General features: G+C 35.4%; 1 protein-coding gene across 1 annotated transcript in view; it reads right to left on the reverse strand.

Annotated features, from left to right (window-relative positions):
- Nucleotides 1-19,157, reverse strand: part of LOC129227859 (putative phosphoenolpyruvate synthase) — a 177,501-nt gene that overhangs the window by 60,587 nt on the left and 97,757 nt on the right. The window contains exons 21-22 of the mRNA XM_054862478.1: nt 18,807-18,891; nt 15,955-16,043 (exon numbers count right to left, since the gene is read on the reverse strand). Coding sequence (XP_054718453.1) covers nt 15,955-16,043; nt 18,807-18,891 — 174 coding nt within the window. The remainder of the gene's footprint in view (nt 1-15,954; nt 16,044-18,806; nt 18,892-19,157) is intronic.

Here is a 19,157-nt window from a genome sequence, read left to right on the forward strand (position 1 = left end):
TAGAAATATTGATAAAGTCATTTCCTCAATTCGCACCGTTGTGTGTGGACCATCCGAAGTGCTGTAGGATTACGGTAGTTTTTTTCAACAGCCGAGTTGATTTGCGATTTTACGGCATGCCTTCTGCAAATCGACGATGGGCAAACAGCCGTATGCAGCGATTTCAAATAAAACATGCGTGTAGTTGTAATTTGTGAGATTGAGTTATAATTAACAATCCACTTATTACAATTTCATTCACTGTTTTTAAATAACTTCGCGATAGCTGGTACTTGAGAGATTTCACCCCAAAAAGGTTAGTCTTTTGTACTTAATTTTAGTCAGTATTTAGCTTTAACTTAATTTGTCAAATTTTAGATTAAGTTTCTTAATCTAACGTATAGCTGTCCATTTGAATGTATCGTTCGAAAAGGATAAAGACTAAAATAAATGATATCGATTTTGTTAAAGAAATTAGTTGTTAAAGTAAAATATTATTGGGAAAATGAAATAGTCAAAGTGATTCTAATTCATGAAGGTTGAAAATTTTGTTTTATTCTAACAAGAGTGCTTGTATGAAAAAAAAATAATAATAAAGTAAACCACTATGCGATAAAATGACTAAGTTAAATACTAATCAAAAAATAATTAATAGAGTTGATTAAATAAAATGTGATAAATTAAATGAAACTCTTGAAAAGCATATAAAGTGATGAAATGTAACTTGAGTGCGAAATTTGCTTACTGGAAAAAAATTAAATAAGTTGATTTTTTTAAAATCGTGAAAATTTGATAATGATAAGTGTTAATTACTACTAAGAGTAAATTGATTGCAAGTTTTTAAATTAACTTAGTTGGATGAAAATTGTAGACTTGATAATGTTTCGAAAAATTTGTGTGTTCGATTCCTGTTACTAATTGTGAAAAATTTCTAAGTTTAAAAATAACGGGGAAAAAAAACGATAAAGTAAAAACAAGCAAGAAAATGATTAAGTTAAATACTAAGCGATAAAATGACTAAGTTTAATACTAATCAAAAAATAATTAAATAAAATGTGATAAATTCAATAAAACTCTTGAAAAGCATATGTAGTGATAAAATGTAACTTGAGTGCGCAATTTGCTTACTGGAAAAAATTAATTAAGTTGATTTTTTAAAATCTGAGAAAATTTGTTAATGATAAGTGTTAATTACTACTACGAGTAAATTGATTGCAAGTTTGACATGATTGCAAAAATTGAAGACATGATAACGTTTTGAAAAATTTGAAGGTTCGATTCCTGTCACTACTTGTGAAAAATTTCTAAGTTTAAAAATATCGGAAAAAAACGATAAAGTAAAAACAAGCGAGAAAATGATCAAACTCTAAAATATACTAAAAAAAAAATCGAAATCACGAAAAAATAATCTAAGTCTGAAATGCTTGAAATTAGTTGAAGACTAAAAAGTTAAGAAAATAGTTAAAGACTGAAAATAATTGAAAAACGCTAAAATAGTTAAAAAAAAAATCAAAGTGCTAAATGACAGGAAAAAACGTTAAAGTTCAAAATGTGTGAAAGAATATTTAAGTTAATTATTTCTTCGAAAATTTAACAAGTAAGAAAAAATATTTTGTTGTATGAAAGTCAAAAAAAAAAAATTAGTTAAGAAAATTATTTCTTCGAAATTTTTACAAGTTAGAAAAAATATTTGTCAATTTGACAAAGAAAAAGAAATTAGTTAAGAAAATTTAACAAGTTAGAAAAAATAAAAATGATAAAGTTTGAAATGCATGAAAAAGAAAATCAAAGTTTAAAATATATTTCAAGTCCACAAAGCGTTGAACCAAATCTAAAATCTCGAATGGGTTGTATTTAAATAAATCTTTACTTAAGTGAAAACTTTGTTATTATGAAAAATAATAATAATGATGATAGTTTCAATTATGAGCTGAAATACAGTTAATGATATGCCATGATTAGTACTAAAGAGTGAATTAACTGATGGTTTTAAAATTAATTTAATTGTAATATTCGTTGTCATGGTACAGATTCACATTAAGACTGAAAGTGTAATGGGAAATATAGCATAGTGGTTAGCATACGTTTTTGCTAACTCAAAGTTTGGGTGTTCGATTCCCGACACTCTGTAAAATAAAAATAATTAAATTCGCGAAACTTTGGTTGTCTTGACAACCATTCGTCGAAATTATTCAAAGTCCGAAAAAAAAAAAAAAGAATCACCGAAAGAATGATAAATATAACAGAGTTGGGATTTATTTTTACAAGTATAATAAATGCATGAAAATAATAAAATGACAGTGTAAACGATTAATAACGCGATTAAAACATAACTCATGAAAATGTATAAATCATATTGAATATTAAAGCTGATTGGTACTATGAAAAAAAAAAAGTTTTGTGAAAAATATTTAAAGTTTGAAAACGCTCGAAAATAATCAAAAGAACGAAAGACGTCGAATTAGTCTAAGACCTGAATGTAAAAAATATTCGAACTCTAAAATGAATAATCAAAATCATGAAAAATAATCCAAGTTCATAAAGCATTGAAATAATCAAATTCGCGAAAAATATTCAAAAAATAATTAAATTCGCGAAACTTTGGTTGTCTTGACAACCATTCGTCGAAATTATTCAAAGTCCGAAAAAAAAAAAAAAAAAAGAATCACCGAAAGAATGATAAATATAACAGAGTTGGGATTTATTTTTACAAGTATAATAAATGCATGAAAATAATAAAATGACAGTGTAAACGATTAATAACGCGATTAAAACATAACTCATGAAAATGTATAAATCATATTGAATATTAAAGCTGATTGATCTAACTTGTGAAAAATCTTCAAAATTGATCTGCATTTGTATGCAAATTGCATTGGCAGATGAAAAGAAGTTGATGGGGTGTATTTAATACACCGGGCTGGTTGGTGGGACCGTCAACTTAAAACAAAAATTTATTTTGTAACAAAGTTCAGAAACGTGGGGAAAATCTTTCACGGTAAAAAAAAAAACGACAAAGTCCAGTATGTTTGTAAAAAAAAAACACTGGAAATAGCTCTGTACAACTTCATGAGGATGGCATGACAAAAAGTATCACACATTCTTATGACAACAATTGTGACGTTTTGTCATACCCTAAACAGGTTGCCACTCGAAAACCATCGTATAAGGTTACGGAAAAATATTCTAAGTCCAAAAACTTTTCACGGTAAAAACGACAAAGTCTAAAAATATCCCTGTAACCTTTCACGGTAAAAACGCGAGCAAAAACGAGGAAGAGCAAAAACTCGAGCGAAAATGTAGCCGAGCGAAAACGAGGAAGGGCGAAAATGTAGCCGAGCGAAAACGAGGAAGGGCGAAATCTCGGGAAAAAAACCCTCGTCACCTTCTTCAAGATTCAGGCGCAATCGTCAGGGGGTGGGAGGAAGTGTTAGGAGGAAGAGGAAGAGTGGGAGGGGGGGGTCGGCAGGGGTGGAGGGGCAATGCATTGCCCGATTGCCCCTCCTGCCGCAGAACTGTCCTTTTCCCACTACTAAGAGCTCCTGTGAAAGGGAAGCACCTGAAGGAGGAAGTTTCTTACTGTAGTTGCGATAGATGGTAGGGTAGAACCCTCTCGGTAAGATAAGGCTATAGTTTTGAAGGGAGGGGGGGGGGGTAAGACGATGGCAAATCACAAGCCAAACAAAAGAGGCGATGAAAAATCAAGTTTTTTTGGATGTAGTAAAGATGTTTATGAGACATACATTTTACGCTCTTCCGGCGAACAACAATCGATCAAGACAAACTGAGGCCCAGGTCCTGAGTAAATCTTGGTGCCCCCCCCCCCCCCATGAGAAAATCAGCACAGTTTCAAAGTCAATGTTTTATACTAGAAACCTAATACACTAGAAACCTACACATTACTACAGAAACCTGGGATTCGAATACCAAACACTTGATAGTCTCCATACTAATCATAGTTAAAATTGCCTTACCTTAAGGTGAAAATGAATTAAAAAACAATTTAAAACTGCAAAAATAGCAAAAAAAAAACTAATTCTGACATTAAGCTTTAAAAAGGCTTCTTTCTAGCTTTAACAGAGGCAAATGTGTCGATCACATCATCGAAATCTAATTTTGATGTCGCAGAATTTTCAATGGTCAATGAGAAAAACACCTGTAAATTATCCTGAGAAACGCAGCTTCTCAAACGATTTTTGATTCTTTTCAAAGCTGAAAAGGAACGTCCACTTTAACAGAAAAAAAGGAAGGAAGGTAGTTAATTTAGGCTATTTTAGTGCCCCTAAATTTGTGGTGCCCAGGTCCGCGGGCCGTGCGTTAATCAGGCCCTGACAACAAATGCAATTCACAAGGCGCTTGCCTAAAACTCTTCAACCAGTTCAACCAATCAGATTACGTATTTCTGCATTTCCCAAAAGCCAATCCGACTTGATTGTTTGTGCCTGACGCGGGGCCTCCGCGATCCTTCTGAGTGGGCCTAGAACACAGTAGAAGCGAAACTAGTAGATCGGAAACTAATTATCGGCCGATTTTCATGAAACACGAAGTTCGTTCGTAGCATAGGAGTGAGCACATCGAAGCGATTTTTCGAAAATTCGATTTTGTTCTTTTTCTATTCTAATTTTAAGAACATTTTACGAGTAAATTACCATAACATGGTCGAGCAAATTAACATAACGTGGGCGAGCAAATTACCATTACGTGGACGAGCAAACTACCATAACATGGACGAGCAAACTACCATAACATGGACGAGCAAATTACCATAACCTTGACGAGCAAATTACCATAACATGGACGAGCAAATTACCATTACGTGGACGAGCAAATTAACATAACGTGGGCGAGCAAATTACCATTACGTGGACGAGCAAACTACCATGACATGGGCAAGCAAGTGAACATATTGTGAGGCTCTGAGAAGTTGAGCTCCGACTCTGACAATGTTTACCTCTGTTTTGGAAAACAGGGAGGGGTAACTGGCGCTAAGTTGAGTTGAGAAACTTTCTTACTAGTTTTTCAAAAATATTCCACCTAAAATCCGAGCCAATAACGCGTCTAGTTTTTCACTAAACTCCCCTAAAACGGGTAAACATAGTCAAGGTCACAGCTCAACTAACCAGAGCTGCACAATAAGCGATGGTTGCTTTCAGGGTTGCCAGACGTCCCGGATTTCAAGGGACAGTCCCGTATTTTGTAAAATTGTCCCGCGTCCCGGGGAACTTCCGTAAGGGACGGCTAAAGTCCCGTATTCTGGCTAATAACAATATTTTACAAAACGAGACATTATTAATCTTTATCTTTATCTTCTTTATCTTTATCTTTATTAGATTACTAATAATAAAGATAAAGATAAAGAAGATACAGGGGTTCCCAAAATGAGCGCTGGTGCCGCGAAGTGTCCATGGCATCTGATAATAAATATATAATAGGATCAGGGTTGCCAGACGTCCCGGATTTCAAGGGACAGTCCCGTATTTTGAAAAATTGTCCCGCGTCCCGGGGAACTTCCATACGGGATGGCTAAAGTCCCGTATTCTGGCTAATAACAATATTTTACAAAACGAGACATTATTAATCTTTATCTTTATCTTCTTTATCTTTATCTTTATTATATTACTAATAATAAAGATAAAGATAAAGAAGATACAGGGGTTCCCAAAATGAGCGCTGGTGCCGCGAAGTGTCCATGGCATCTGATAATAAATATATAATAGGATCAGGGTTGCCAGACGTCCCGGATTTCAAGGGACAGTCCCGTATTTTGAAAAATTGTCCCGCGTCCCGGGGAACTTCCATACGGGACGGCTAAAGTCCCGTATTCTGGCCAATAACAATATTTTACAAAACGAGACATTATTAATCTTTATCTTTATCTTCTTTATCTTTATCTTTATTATATTACTAATAATAAAGATAAAGATAAAGAAGATACAGGGTTCCCAAAATGAGCGCTGGTGCCGCGAAGTGTCCATGGCATCTATTCTATTCTATTCTATTCAAGAGTCACAACTGACTACAACTGTATTTATGTCGAGGACTGCATACTAGGTGCCTTGCCTCCATTATTTTATATACCGATAGATGGCAGCACCATCACCGGATCGAACAGTTAATGAGAATTTAGAACTAGTCCAAGAGCTAATAGCTACCTGGTACTAGCACCCCCAGAGGTATCGTTTCACTTGGAGGACATTGAGACCACGAGCATATTTAACGTCGCCCAGTCCCCTTTAATGACGACGGTGGGTCTTCGACCAGCGGGGATCGAACCCGAGCCCCTCCGGCCCCGAGTCCAATGCCCTACCGATCAGGCTACCACGGCCCTCCATGGCATCTGATAATAAATATATAATAGGATCAGGGTTGCCAGACGTCCCGGATTTCAAGGGACAGTTCCGTATTTTGAAAAATTGTCCCGCGTCCCGGGGAACTTCCATACGGGACGGCTAAAGTCCCGTATTCTGGCTAATAACAATATTTTACAGAAAGAGACATTTTTTGAGGGAAAAAAATAAAGTAAAAAAAAAAGAAATTAATTTGAATTTTGACATCTTGAATTCAAATTATGTTTTTCGCAATCACGAGTGTGTGTATGTAGGCGTGTGTGTTTGTGTGTGGGGGTATGTGCGTTTGTGTGTAGGCATATGTGTTTGTGTCTGTGTGCAGGCATGAATGTGTGGGTAGTTGTGTGTATGTGTTTGTGTATGTGTGTGTTTGTGTGTGTATGTGTGTAGTTGTGTATGTATGCGCGTGTGTGTAGGACATGGATGCAACCTGGAGACGGCTTTCGCTATAGGTGCAGCATCGTGAGGAGCCGGTCGACAGTGATGCTGCAGAGGGTGGCGGGGGGGGGGGAATAAAATCGAAGGACATCAAAACAGTCAAGTGAGAACAATAAGCAATCGTGATTGCTCAAAAATGTGAAATAAAGAGCAATAAGAAAATCATGTGGCAGCAAACGCAAAAATTAGTTCTGTTTTAATTTGGTTTTTGTTCAGGCGGCAGACGGTGAGGAGCAGAATGATTGCTTCATCTTGACGCATCGACTAATGTAAATAAAATATATCTCTGCGCATGCGTTGTCAATCGCAATGAAAAGGATTTTTGTACTTTGATCGGCGACATTTTGTAAGGTTTAATGCTTTGTTACGATTGAATTTTTCAGACTTATCATGAACAGACGTTCTACGTCGGAAAACACACCTTAAAAATACTTCATATCCAGTAATTGCTCTCAACTTCAAAATATCCCCCCCCCCCCTTTTCACTCCTAGATGCCTGTCCCGTATTTACTGTTCTTAAATCTGGCAGCCCTGGTTGCTTTTCACCACTTGACGCCTACGTTCTGTCTCGTATCGTTTGCTCAAACGTTTGCGATTTTTTGTATTTATGTTTGCGTTTAATTAACTCTAGTTCAATCATGATCGATGGATATTTATTTATTTCTTAAGAATTAAAACTGCTTTTTTGTGATAAAAATTGCTATTAGGAAGTTAAATTAAAAACACTTTCTTGTAAAAATATTATTTTTAAACTATTCCTAAAAAGAAAATTACTGTGAAAGGAATAAACGAAAATCATTTCAGCTTAATTCGAGATTTCCCGTCACGTGATCGATGTTGTCGAAAAAATCTCTCAACGTTGAATTCTGAACAGCTCGCAGCTGTCTCTCGAAGAGGCGCCGATTTTTTCGATTAGTTTGGTCGGCCAGGAGGTACACGTGACTTCTTCCAACCAATGTCCTTTCAGCGCAGCTAGTTTTGTTTTGTTTGATCCTTGCACGGAAAAGCGCGAACTTTGACGACTGGCACGTAATGGCTACTCTTCAAAGAATACGTTTTACGTTACAAAGAATCACACCGAAATAATTTTAGATTTTCTTGAAGCAAATCCAGATGTTCTTAAAAATTAATTCTCCGAGAATTTTACAAAATAGTACACAAAGGAAAAATGGCCGAGGGCTCCGGTGCAAAAAGCTTAGTCGAATGGCAAAAAGTAAGTCATATTTTTTTGCATATTTCAATATTACAGTGTCTAAAACAAAAATCGAAGAGGTGAAAACAGCCAATACATAAATATGATAAAAATTAACAGTAAATTTTGTTGATTTACTATATAACACCATCTATATTAGTAAGAACGTCTTATATATTTTTCCCAAGAAACTATAATCGAAATAATAATAATAGTAACTTAAAAAAAATAATGATACTAAAAAAAAAAAAAAAATCTTAACCGTCATAAATGCAGACGAAAAAATATAAATAGTTCGTAATCGTAGATTGAATATTATGTTGTTGCCATGTCTAATGAAGTGCAGAGTGCGAAAGTTTAGAGGCATCCAAAAGTCTTGATGAAAAAATCTGCTAATTTAAATTGAATAAAAAAAACACTAAAATGCAGGGGGAAGGGTGTTAGGGCATGGCGCTGACTGCGCCATTGAAATTTTTAAAGGGGCTTGAGGGGTATTTTTTTATTTGGGGGGGCTCTTGCTTTTGGAGGAGGGAGTCTTCCGGATATTTGGGGGGAGGGGCACCCCTACAAAATGTAAAAGGTTTGTTGTGATAATTGAGCTTTTGGGGATGGGAGCAGACATAACAGAATATACAATCTTCCATATTAGGATTAGTAATGTAAAAACCAACCCTCCCCCCGCTCCAGTTGCAATTATAACAACAATCTCAGTTTCAAAGACATGTTCCAGATTTTTTTTCTCTTCTCCTTTAAAATTATAATTTAATAAGCATATGCTAAATAAAAAGTATTACTTCTTCAATATTCCGGTTTTAAAATTCCATTTTTTCTAGGTATTGTTTTCCAAGACCCAATCTTAAAATATCCTCAAAACAGTACTTTTCTAGATTTTTTCTTTTTTAAAACAAGCAACTTGTACCTATGATTACACAATTCCATCTTTATTTTCAAGATTAAAAAGTCAAAACAGCAATCTTGGTTACAAGAGCAGTTTAAAATAAATAAATACTCTGCTTCTGTAAATGTATATTGAAAAATATTCGTAAAAGGAATAAAGTTTTCAATCATTATTTCTCTTCAGCTGATAAAGAACTTTAAAGTTCAACCCAAAGGAAAGATCCTAAATTGAAGAAGAAAAGAAAAAAGGAGCATTTTGAAGCATTCTCTTTTCCTTGAAATGCATCATATTATATAGCAGCCAATTTACAAATGCTTACAATATAATCGAATACAGTATTTGTATAATATTGCTATAATTTTGATGTCGGCGAAATGGAAAATCAAATTTTCGAAACAATTCCCCAGAAATTACCAGCCTTTCTACTGTCTTGTAATTAGTTAATCAATATCAAATTCCAATAAATAAAAATAAATTTTCTTACAAATTGAATTCAATTGAAATTGAATATTGACAGTAGGTAATAAATAAAGAATTTAGGAAAAAAGGGGGGGGGAGGAGGATTTTATAGCAAAAGAAGACAAAAAAAAAAAAATTACCTACGTCAGTGGTGTACCCAGCATGGGTGACACCCGGGGCGGTAATTTGTGATGTCACCCCCCCCCCCTAAAACGCAAAAAAAAAAAAAAAAAAAGGATTGTATATTCTGTGTAAATTTGAAATTCATACAATTTTCAGAAACAACTAGTACTTTTGTGAAAAAACTAAATTTTAAGTGGGATAATGTACAAAAGAAAAATAAAATTTATAAACGCTTTTTACATAAAATTTGCCCTAGACGCATTTGTGCAGGCCGTCGACCGGTCAAAAAAAAAAAAAAAAATAAGAGGGAGTAGGAAATTCCTAGCCCCTGAATTATTTCAAATGCATTATATCTTGAAAATTTGGAGTGCCCCCGATTCCCCCCCCCCCCCCCCCACTCTTACCTTAGTTCCTAAATGATGGGTTTGGTTACAAGAAAGTGGAATCAATGGAAGTTATCAACCTTAGCCGAATGCATTTTCATTCACAAATTATTTTTTACATTGAAAAAGGAGCTCTTAAACACGTGTCTTCCGAAACACGTGTCTGCAATTTAATTCGGATGTTTGTGCATTATAATGTCGTTATATAGTTGAATTAAGCATTTTAAACTTTGAAAACTTGTTGTAAAGCGAAAAATGTTGCATATATACCTATTTTATGTTTGCAGTTATACCCCCCCCCCCCCTGCCCTGCACCATTTTTGGGGTTGGCCACATCCTAATTCGTTTTCCTCGTGCCAATACCTATCAGAAAAACCAACTGCCGTAATTTTATCACAAAAATTCCACGGACAACCACTCCCCCCCACCCTTCACTATGTTTAAGGTTCCTAACGTTCTAATTTGTTTTCTGCTTGCCAATCAGAAAAACTAACTCCCGTTTTTTGTGTCACAAAAATTTAACGGAAAACCACTTTCCCCCCCCCAGCGCAGTTTTAACCCCCCCTCCCTCTCCTTCACTATGTTCAAGGTTCGTAACATTGTAATTTGTTTTCTGCTTGCCAATACCTTTTAGAAAAACTAACTCCCATTTTTGTGTCAGAAAAATTTAACGGAAAACCACTTGCCCCCCCCCCCAGGTGCAGTTTTAATCCCCCCCTTGCCCCCCTGCACCATCTCCAAGTTTGGCAACATCCAAATTCGTTTTCCCTCGAGCCAATACCTTTCAGAAAGACAAACTCCCAAATCGTATCACAAAAATCGCACAATCTCACCTACTTTAGGGCAGTTGAGATTTCGCTCCGCAAATAGCGCCCGAAAAGTCACTTTTTCCCCGACCCCTTTTTTCCCTATAGCGCCATCTAGTGAGGCGATCAGAACTAATCTCGCAAGGTGAATTTCGAGCTTGGAAGTAAGCGCCCTGTGTCAGCCGTCTGATTTTTTTTCAAAATCAGTGTTTACCAAAGAAGCGCCACAAGGTATGATTGGATTTTGCGTCGCAAATAATGTGTCCCCCTCTTTTTTTTTTTTCATTTTCTTTCCATTTTATGTGTTAGACCTTTATATCGTCTCTTCTAGAGAATAATTAAAACGTATCTGTTGGTAACCATAGCTTGTTTTGAAGATTATTGCTGAGATGCACTAATGATATCTAACTTCCTTTTTTGGCCTTTCCTTAATTTAGCGTTACTATTTTTCAGTTTCGAATAATTGTTTGTAAATATGTTAATGAAAACAGATATGAATTTCTTGCTGTGTTCTTTCTTTGTTTTGTTGCATGTTCCACATCTTCCTGTATTGTCTAATCAGGAATTTTATCCAATAAGATTTTTTTCAAAATTGTTCTGATACACTGCTCAAAAAGGATATAGAGGTTTTGGGTTGATTTTGAACCTGGAGAACTTTTTGGATGAGTGATACATTATCGACAGGCGTTAGTAAACTATTTGAGACAAAAATTACATTTGTATGGCAGGGAAAAATGCTTTTTTTCAACTTTTGGATACAAGAGGGGGAAAAAAACGCAAAATGTTTTATGTATCAACATCTTTACTAATAATAAAGCAGAAAGTCTCTCTGTCCGGAGGATGTCTGGATGTCTGTAGGATGTGTGTAGGATGTCTGTAGGATGTCCGTAGGATGTCTGTGACGCGCATAGTGCGTATGAGAAAAGCGATAAAAAATTGGGGTTTTCTTAAAAGAAAATCGTTTCTAGTAGGGGTATGGTAACCCCGGACGACCAGCAATGTAAAACACCTCTGAGGCATGGAATTAATGAGGCTATTAATGAGGGGCTGAGGTATTCTGCCCCACTCCTCCTGAAGAGATCTTTCCGGTTCTTGGAGAGTTTGAGGAGGTGGTAGGCGTCCAAAAACACGTTGCCTAGAATGTCCCAAACATGCTCTATTGGGTTCATATCTGGAGAACACGCTGGCCATTCCATTCGTATGATCCCTTCCGCCGAAAGAAAATCATTCATCAAGTAAGAACGATGTGGTCTGCAATTTTCGTCCATTAACATGAAGTCACCTCCAATTGCTGCAGGGTAAGGGACTACAATAGGTGTGAGGATATCATCCCTACTTTGACGACCGATCAGAGTTCCATTCGGAATGACACGCAGCTCGGTGTGCCCATCAATGGAGATGCCAGCATGCACCATATCACACCACCACCACCAAATCTGACAATTTCGGGCGCGAACGCTGGATTGTTTCTAGTGCCAAGCTCCCTCCAGATGAAAATACGCCATTATATGGATAAAGACAAGAACGGGACTCGTCACAGAAAAAAATATCGCTCCATTCATTTCTTCTCCAATTCACATACTCTGTTAACCACTCCCTGTATCGCGACGGTGTCTCACAGCTAATGTGACACTGACAATTGGTCGACGAGCATACAGACTTACAGCGTGAAGGCGATTTCGGACAGTTTGTGTCAAAATTGTGGTGCCTGTACACTGTAAAAAAAATCCGTAAAATTTACAGAAAAAAACTGTCAGCCAGGACGCCAGTTTTCTTCCGTTTATTTTACAGAAATCTTCCGTATTTTTATTATTTATTCAAGCTGATTTATTATTTTATGAAGATTAAAAAATGAAACTATACTTTCATAAATCCATTTCAATATTTACTATACTACTACGAAATACATGTATACAAAGGTAAATTTCCGAATATGCCTCTGTAACAGATGACAAAAAACATAATAATAAAATATTGATTAGAATGCAATGAAATGGAAGTTGCAAACGATTTAAGACTTACTCGCTTTAAATAAATATAAGATCAAAAACTCGAGCACGAGAACGAAAATCCAAACACGCGGGCGAAATTTCGAAGATTCGAAGAAAAACAAAGTATAACCGGTTACAGATTCAAAAAAACAGAGAAGTCCTGTATTTTATTACGAACAGTTTTTTTCTGTAAAAAATACGGATAACTTCTTCAAAATTTACAGTTTTTTTTTACAGTGTACCCGAGCGAAGGTGTCGTTGTAGTGGGGTGGTATTCATACTTCGGTGCCTCGGAGCCCTTCAAGCTAAATAACGGTCTTCGTTGAGCGTTAGTGACCGTCTGCGACCTTGCCCTGATCTTCGGCCAGCATTTCCAGTCTCTAAAAACCGTTTCCATCTCGCAGAAATCACACTTTGCAAAACTCCAATAGCTTCTGCTGCCTTGGCTTGTGTTTGGCTTCCCTCCAGCCTGACAACCACTTTAGAAGCTACTGATTCCGTTAAATGAGTTCGTTGGTGATATTGACGCAATACGCCTTCGAAAGGGTCAGAGTTTGGCACTTTCTAGTTGAAACGTAACTATCAGAGAATAACGTCAGTTGATAAATTATTATTTCTCTGATACTTTTTGCGGTATGTTCAAATGAAGAAAACGTTTCCGATGTCAGTTTCCCCAAGTTTCATTTTCAGTCCTGGAATCGTTACCCTTTTCCATTCACTGACCCGTTCTATACCTTTTTTAAAAACGAGCTGATGTGTGCATCACATGACTTCCTTTTACTCCAATTTAATGTCATTTCCTCATTATTGGCATTTTTAATGTGATTCAATTGTTTACTCTCTAAATATCACCAACAGTGGCCATATTGAAACCAAATTTAATATTTAAAAAAAAAAATCGCAAAATTTGTCGCCAAGTTGGCGACAAAACTTGGCGACCAAAAGGCTGGCAATGTATCGCCAAGTGCCCGACAAATTATAACACCACTTGAGTTTACATCGAAATTAATAATGATTTCTCCCCAAAAAGGGGCAAAAGACCCCCTTAGAAACATGCGAATGCAACCAAAATTGAAGGTGCACAACTAGGTCCCACTAGGAGTCTACGTACCAAATTTAAACTTTCTAGGGCATACCGTTTTTGAGTTATGCGAGATACATACACACATACACACATACGCACATACATACGTACATACAGACGTCGAGAGAAAATTCGTTGTAATTAACTCGGGGGTCGTCAAAATGGATATTTCGGATGTCTGTAGGTTCCTAGGCGTATATCCACGTGTGGTCGGGTCGAAAAAAAAAGTCAACATTCATTCGGGGATGAGAAAAATGAAAATTAAGGCCGATTTTTGAGTGAAATTTTTTTCGCGAATACAATACTTCCTTTTTTGTAAAAGGAAGTAAAAAACAATCTATCATCTGAAATAAGCTTAAAAGGTTTTTATTGTCATCCAATTATTCATAGCCTTCGTGAGGATTTTTCAGATTCATAATGCTCCACCTTAATTATTTGGATGAACAGTGTCGTCCCTTTATATGCAGAGTCATTTTACCTTTTGAAAGCTTGGGCATTTGTCACGTCAAGAACTCTTTAACAAACCTAAATTTTGACGCTCATAATTGCTTGGGTGTAATGATATTACCGTCAACTTTGAAGAACACTTAATCACAGAGTTAGATTCTTCTCTGTCTCAGATGAACTAAGGAAGCATAATTAACCCCGCTAGGTACTCACATGAATATCAATATCCCGGGGCTTAATTCTGTACTCGTAACCCAAAAGAAACTAGTATGTTGTGTTGTGGCCATCACGAAACTTTCTTATATATATATATATATATATATATATATATATATATATATATATATATATATATATATATATATATATATATATATATATATATATATATATATATATATATATATATATATATATATATATATTTTTTTTTTTTTTTTTTTTTTTTTTTTTTTTTTCTGATTCCTCCCCATGCTTGATGAGGAAGCAATATTCCCAACAAAAACAAAATTACACACGCAAAAACTTGACGACCATCCCAATGTCTGAATTATTGCAAAAGCAAAGCAAAGAGCGAAAATTGAAAGTTATTTTAAAAGCCTTGCTTTAATTAATTACAAATATTTTATTTGTTAACAAACATAAGATGGCAACAGTTAAACATTTTAAATCATTGAGATAATATTTCCGATCATTTCCATACAATTAAAATTACGAGAAATACGCAGACGACAATCTATTACGATTTATCTTTCTTATTGTTGCATTAATAAAGCTATTTTTATTCGCAAATTAAGAAAAAAAATCAACACCTCTTGGAGCGATTGGCGTCAAAATTGAACCAAAGCCTGTTTACATATGGATTCACATATATTCCAAATTTCAACCAGAACGTAGCATTACTTCTTGAGATAGGGCACTCACAATGGAAAAAAAGAACGGGCGATTGCGCTACCCCCTTTTTAGCTGTTGACACCAAAATAAAATCAGCTCCTATACCCACTAAGGGCTACTTGCCGATAAATTTTTCTTTCATTCCGTTCATTATTTCTTGAGATACAGCAGTCACAATTGACGACAAAAAACGTTCTATAGCTCAACCCCCGTTTGAGTTATTGACACCAAAATTGAATCAGCACCTGTTCCTGTTAATGGCAACATATGGACCAAATTTTGTTTGATTCCGCCAGCTACTTCCTGAGGAATAGCAATCACGCGCAACTCAAAAAACGTCCCATTGCTCCACCCCCTTGGAGGAATTCGAGCCAAAAACCCATGGGCACAAGTTCACATAGCGGCACATATGTGTACCAAATTTCTTTCGATTTCATGCGGTAGTTTTTGCTGTAGAGCGGCCACAAAAAACTGGTCACACACAGACGTGACACACACACATACACACATACACACACACACATAGACAGACAGACATTTTCCAAAAATAGTCGAAATGGACTCAGTACACCTCAAAACGTTCGAATCCGTCAAAATTCGAAATTCGAAAATTTGCACGAATCCAACACTTTCTTCTATATATTAGATATAGAAGAAAGTAAAAATGATTTGAAATAAAATTTCACAACTCGAAACGTCGAAACACGTGCGACGAGTAATCAACACATCCCTTAAATCTGAACCAAAGAGTGAGAAACAAATTTTCCCCCATCGCTTAGCTCAGGGGTCGAATGGCGGCGGTGACACTTGTTCCAGGCCCACTCGAAAAGGAACATCGCGGAGGCCCCGGTTGACGGCCTGTGGGTTGTAGTTGTTATTTATTAGATAAGAGCGAATGACAAAAGTAACTTACCTGAATGGCAGCAGGCACATCGGCGCTCTCCACGTCACTACTTGTTGTCACAAGTGTCGAAAAATCTTTGTACACGCTTTCGTCGAATTCTGGAAAACGAATGGTAAACTGAACTTCAGATAACGCTTCGATTTCTTCTTGATCGTATTAGTATCTTTTACAGTTAGAAATAACAGCTTATAAAAATATTTAGAGGTTAAATTTGCTTACTAGGGTGAAAGGTTGAAAAGCGATAGCTTTGTGCAAAGGTAAATTAGATAAAAATGGAACAACGTTTAAAAGAACAAAAAGGATAAAAAAATTTTAAACAGCTTAAGAAAGAAATCCATAACAGTTCTTTTGCTGTTCCGCATTTTTCTCCAATCTTATTCAATCTTACATGTTAGAATACGTCATATTTTGCCTCAGCACTCGCTGATAGCTGATTGGCCAAGGTTTTTCCGGTTACACATTTAAACTCTCCCTTGACCTTGATTCATCCATTTGTTCATTTCGCACTGAGGAAGGAGGCTATTGCCTCCGAATCACGTCTGCGTTTTTAAAAACTTTTTATCCTTTTTGTGCTTTTAAACGTTGTTCCATTTTCATCTAATTTATCTAATTTAGGGTGACAAGACGTTGTAAAGAATTCCTTCGGGTTATCTTCAGAACTTTAATCAAATAGTTGGAAGTAAAATCATTCTACTTTCTTTGACCTCAAGAAAATAACCCTTATAACTTCGAAACATATTCCTGCATTTTATTGAAAATAGTTTTTATTTTTACGTTGTTTCTCATCTGGGTAGAGCGAGCTCCATCATTCTGATTTTTTAACGAATTACTAGTATAATATTGACAAAAAAGTTTTCACTATTTTCACTTATGCGTGACTGAATATCTTCATCAGCTCCAGTTGTGTATTCTATATGACTTAAGTTCCATCATCTCTTATATAATTAAAAACTGAGCGTACCTATGTATCTATGTATGTTCAAGCTTCTTTTCCCGAACGACAGTGAACTGACCATCGAACCAGGTATCGATGGATTCGTCATCTTCCCGTCTTCATGTTTGGCTATTTAACATAATCTTCCGATAATAATTAGCGGAGATATCAATTAAAAACTATTAATTAGGAAACTTGGGATTTCGTCATAAAACCCCTAATTTTCGAAGGCTTTCCTCCATTCAAATTATTTTTCAGTGCTTCATCTCAACTTTCCGTCGATTGCTAATTTACATTTCATATTGTCTTTGTTTCATGCGTGATTTTTTGAGGCTTTTTTCAAGTCAAATAATTAAATAATGTTTCTTTCGGGAGTATTCGACCTAAAATACTTAAGGGAATCATCACAAATACAATAAATGAAGCATTTAAGTTTTGTTTCACGTCGTAAAGTAAATGAGTGATTTACATGCAATTTATTATTAGTTTGCATAGTACTGATTTAGAATGTGAATTTTCTTGTTTTCGTGTGGACAATCTTGGCAAACACTTCTCATTGATATAAATCTTGGTGGCAAAATTTTGATAATGGGGTTGTTGCCTTCAAATAAGAGTACTACTTTTAGTCACAGAAATTGATAGAATTAAAAAAAAAAAAAAAAAAAAAACAAAGACTCAGATAATAATTTTATTTTCCTAACAGTTATTTTTTAATTAATTTTTTTTAAATGTACGATTTTTCAAACAAGGCGTGGTCTTTATACGTCACAAATGATGCACTTTGGCGCATCTTTCTATCGCGTTTCCACGTTATGATAATCAAGAAGCGAATTAAATACTGCGCTCTACGCTTGCGATCAACCATATCGTTGCCAAAACATGTGAGTATAAATGCGAATTAAATATTTTGCTCTGTGAATGGCAACAGTAAATGGCATTTCGTCATTTGTGATGTTATCGGCAGAAGCGTAAACAATGAAAGCGCACCGATTAAAGTAATTTTTTAAGGGGATTGTTTTTGTGCATAAATATTTCCGATATAGTCTATCAGATGTAATTCAGTTTAACGTGAGCACAGATTATAGTTGATAATGCATATATTTTAATCTTTTGTGCTGATTGAAAATACTGATAACTTGTATCATTGATAACTATTATTAACGTTGATGAGGTTTTTGCCAAAAATATGTTTTACTGGTGTTTTGCAAACCTTGCATTACGCGCATTTATGTATTCCTTAACGCGTTAGAAACTAATATCAGAGTACCACAAAAACATCAACTGGACATCTCTTTCATTTTTTAGGTAGCCCGTGCAACGCCGGGCAGCTAGTCAACTTCATAAGATCTGTGTTTGATTATTCATTTGGTTGTTCATTTTCTTTTGTAAAAAAGCTCTACTCAATTAACAAATTTACATCAGAGATTTATTACACTCACTTCATCCAGACGCTTTTTGATGGACATCTTTTTGTTCTTATTATTTCGGGGGGAAAACCGCTTTGACTTATGGAGCTGCGACAGCAAAGATGTAACGACGGCGATGGTCAGGAAATAAAATTCGGCTTATCGAATATTTTGACGCAACTAAGTTCGGCTTATCAAAAATAATTAACAATGACTCAATATTCACTTAGACGGTGATCATGATTCACTTCCGCTTGTCGAAGTTTTCAGCTCATCGAAGTTCGATTTACCGAAGATTCACAAAGCTAGTATAGATGTACGGATATTAGTATATGTGTAAAAAAAAAGAGAGTAATTTGTTTTTCCAATGAAAGAATTTTACTCATTTTCTTGATCAAGTGATTTGATTTATGCCTATAAGTCAAATGGTAAGGCAGAGTAAATCACGTAAAGTTTAAGAACAGGAAACGAATTTGTGTGCATGTGTGACATAAAAGTGAAATAATTTTGGCTTAACATACCTCCTTTCGCTTGGGCGAGAGTAGTAAGAATCATTAAATTCCACATGGAAGACCCTTGAGAACAAAAAAGGTGCGCCATGACATTCTGAAACAAGTCAGGTAAGATTTCACATAATGCAACAAGCAAGTAAAAATTAAAAATTCCAGTGTTTTCAACTAAAATCCGAAGCAAAACGTATTTAGACTAAAATTCGAAATACAAAATTTTAGTTGATTTAATTTTTATTTTAAGCTAATGATAAGCATTCAAGGTCAAACAAAAATGTCTGCGGAGCAAAATACAACCATACTACAAGAACAAGACATAATGGTTCCACTAGCAACGAAAAAGCTAGGCTTTAAATTATTTTG

This window comes from Uloborus diversus, chromosome 8, assembly GCF_026930045.1.
Source record: "Uloborus diversus isolate 005 chromosome 8, Udiv.v.3.1, whole genome shotgun sequence".
NCBI classification, from domain to species: Eukaryota; Metazoa; Arthropoda; class Arachnida; order Araneae; family Uloboridae; genus Uloborus; species Uloborus diversus.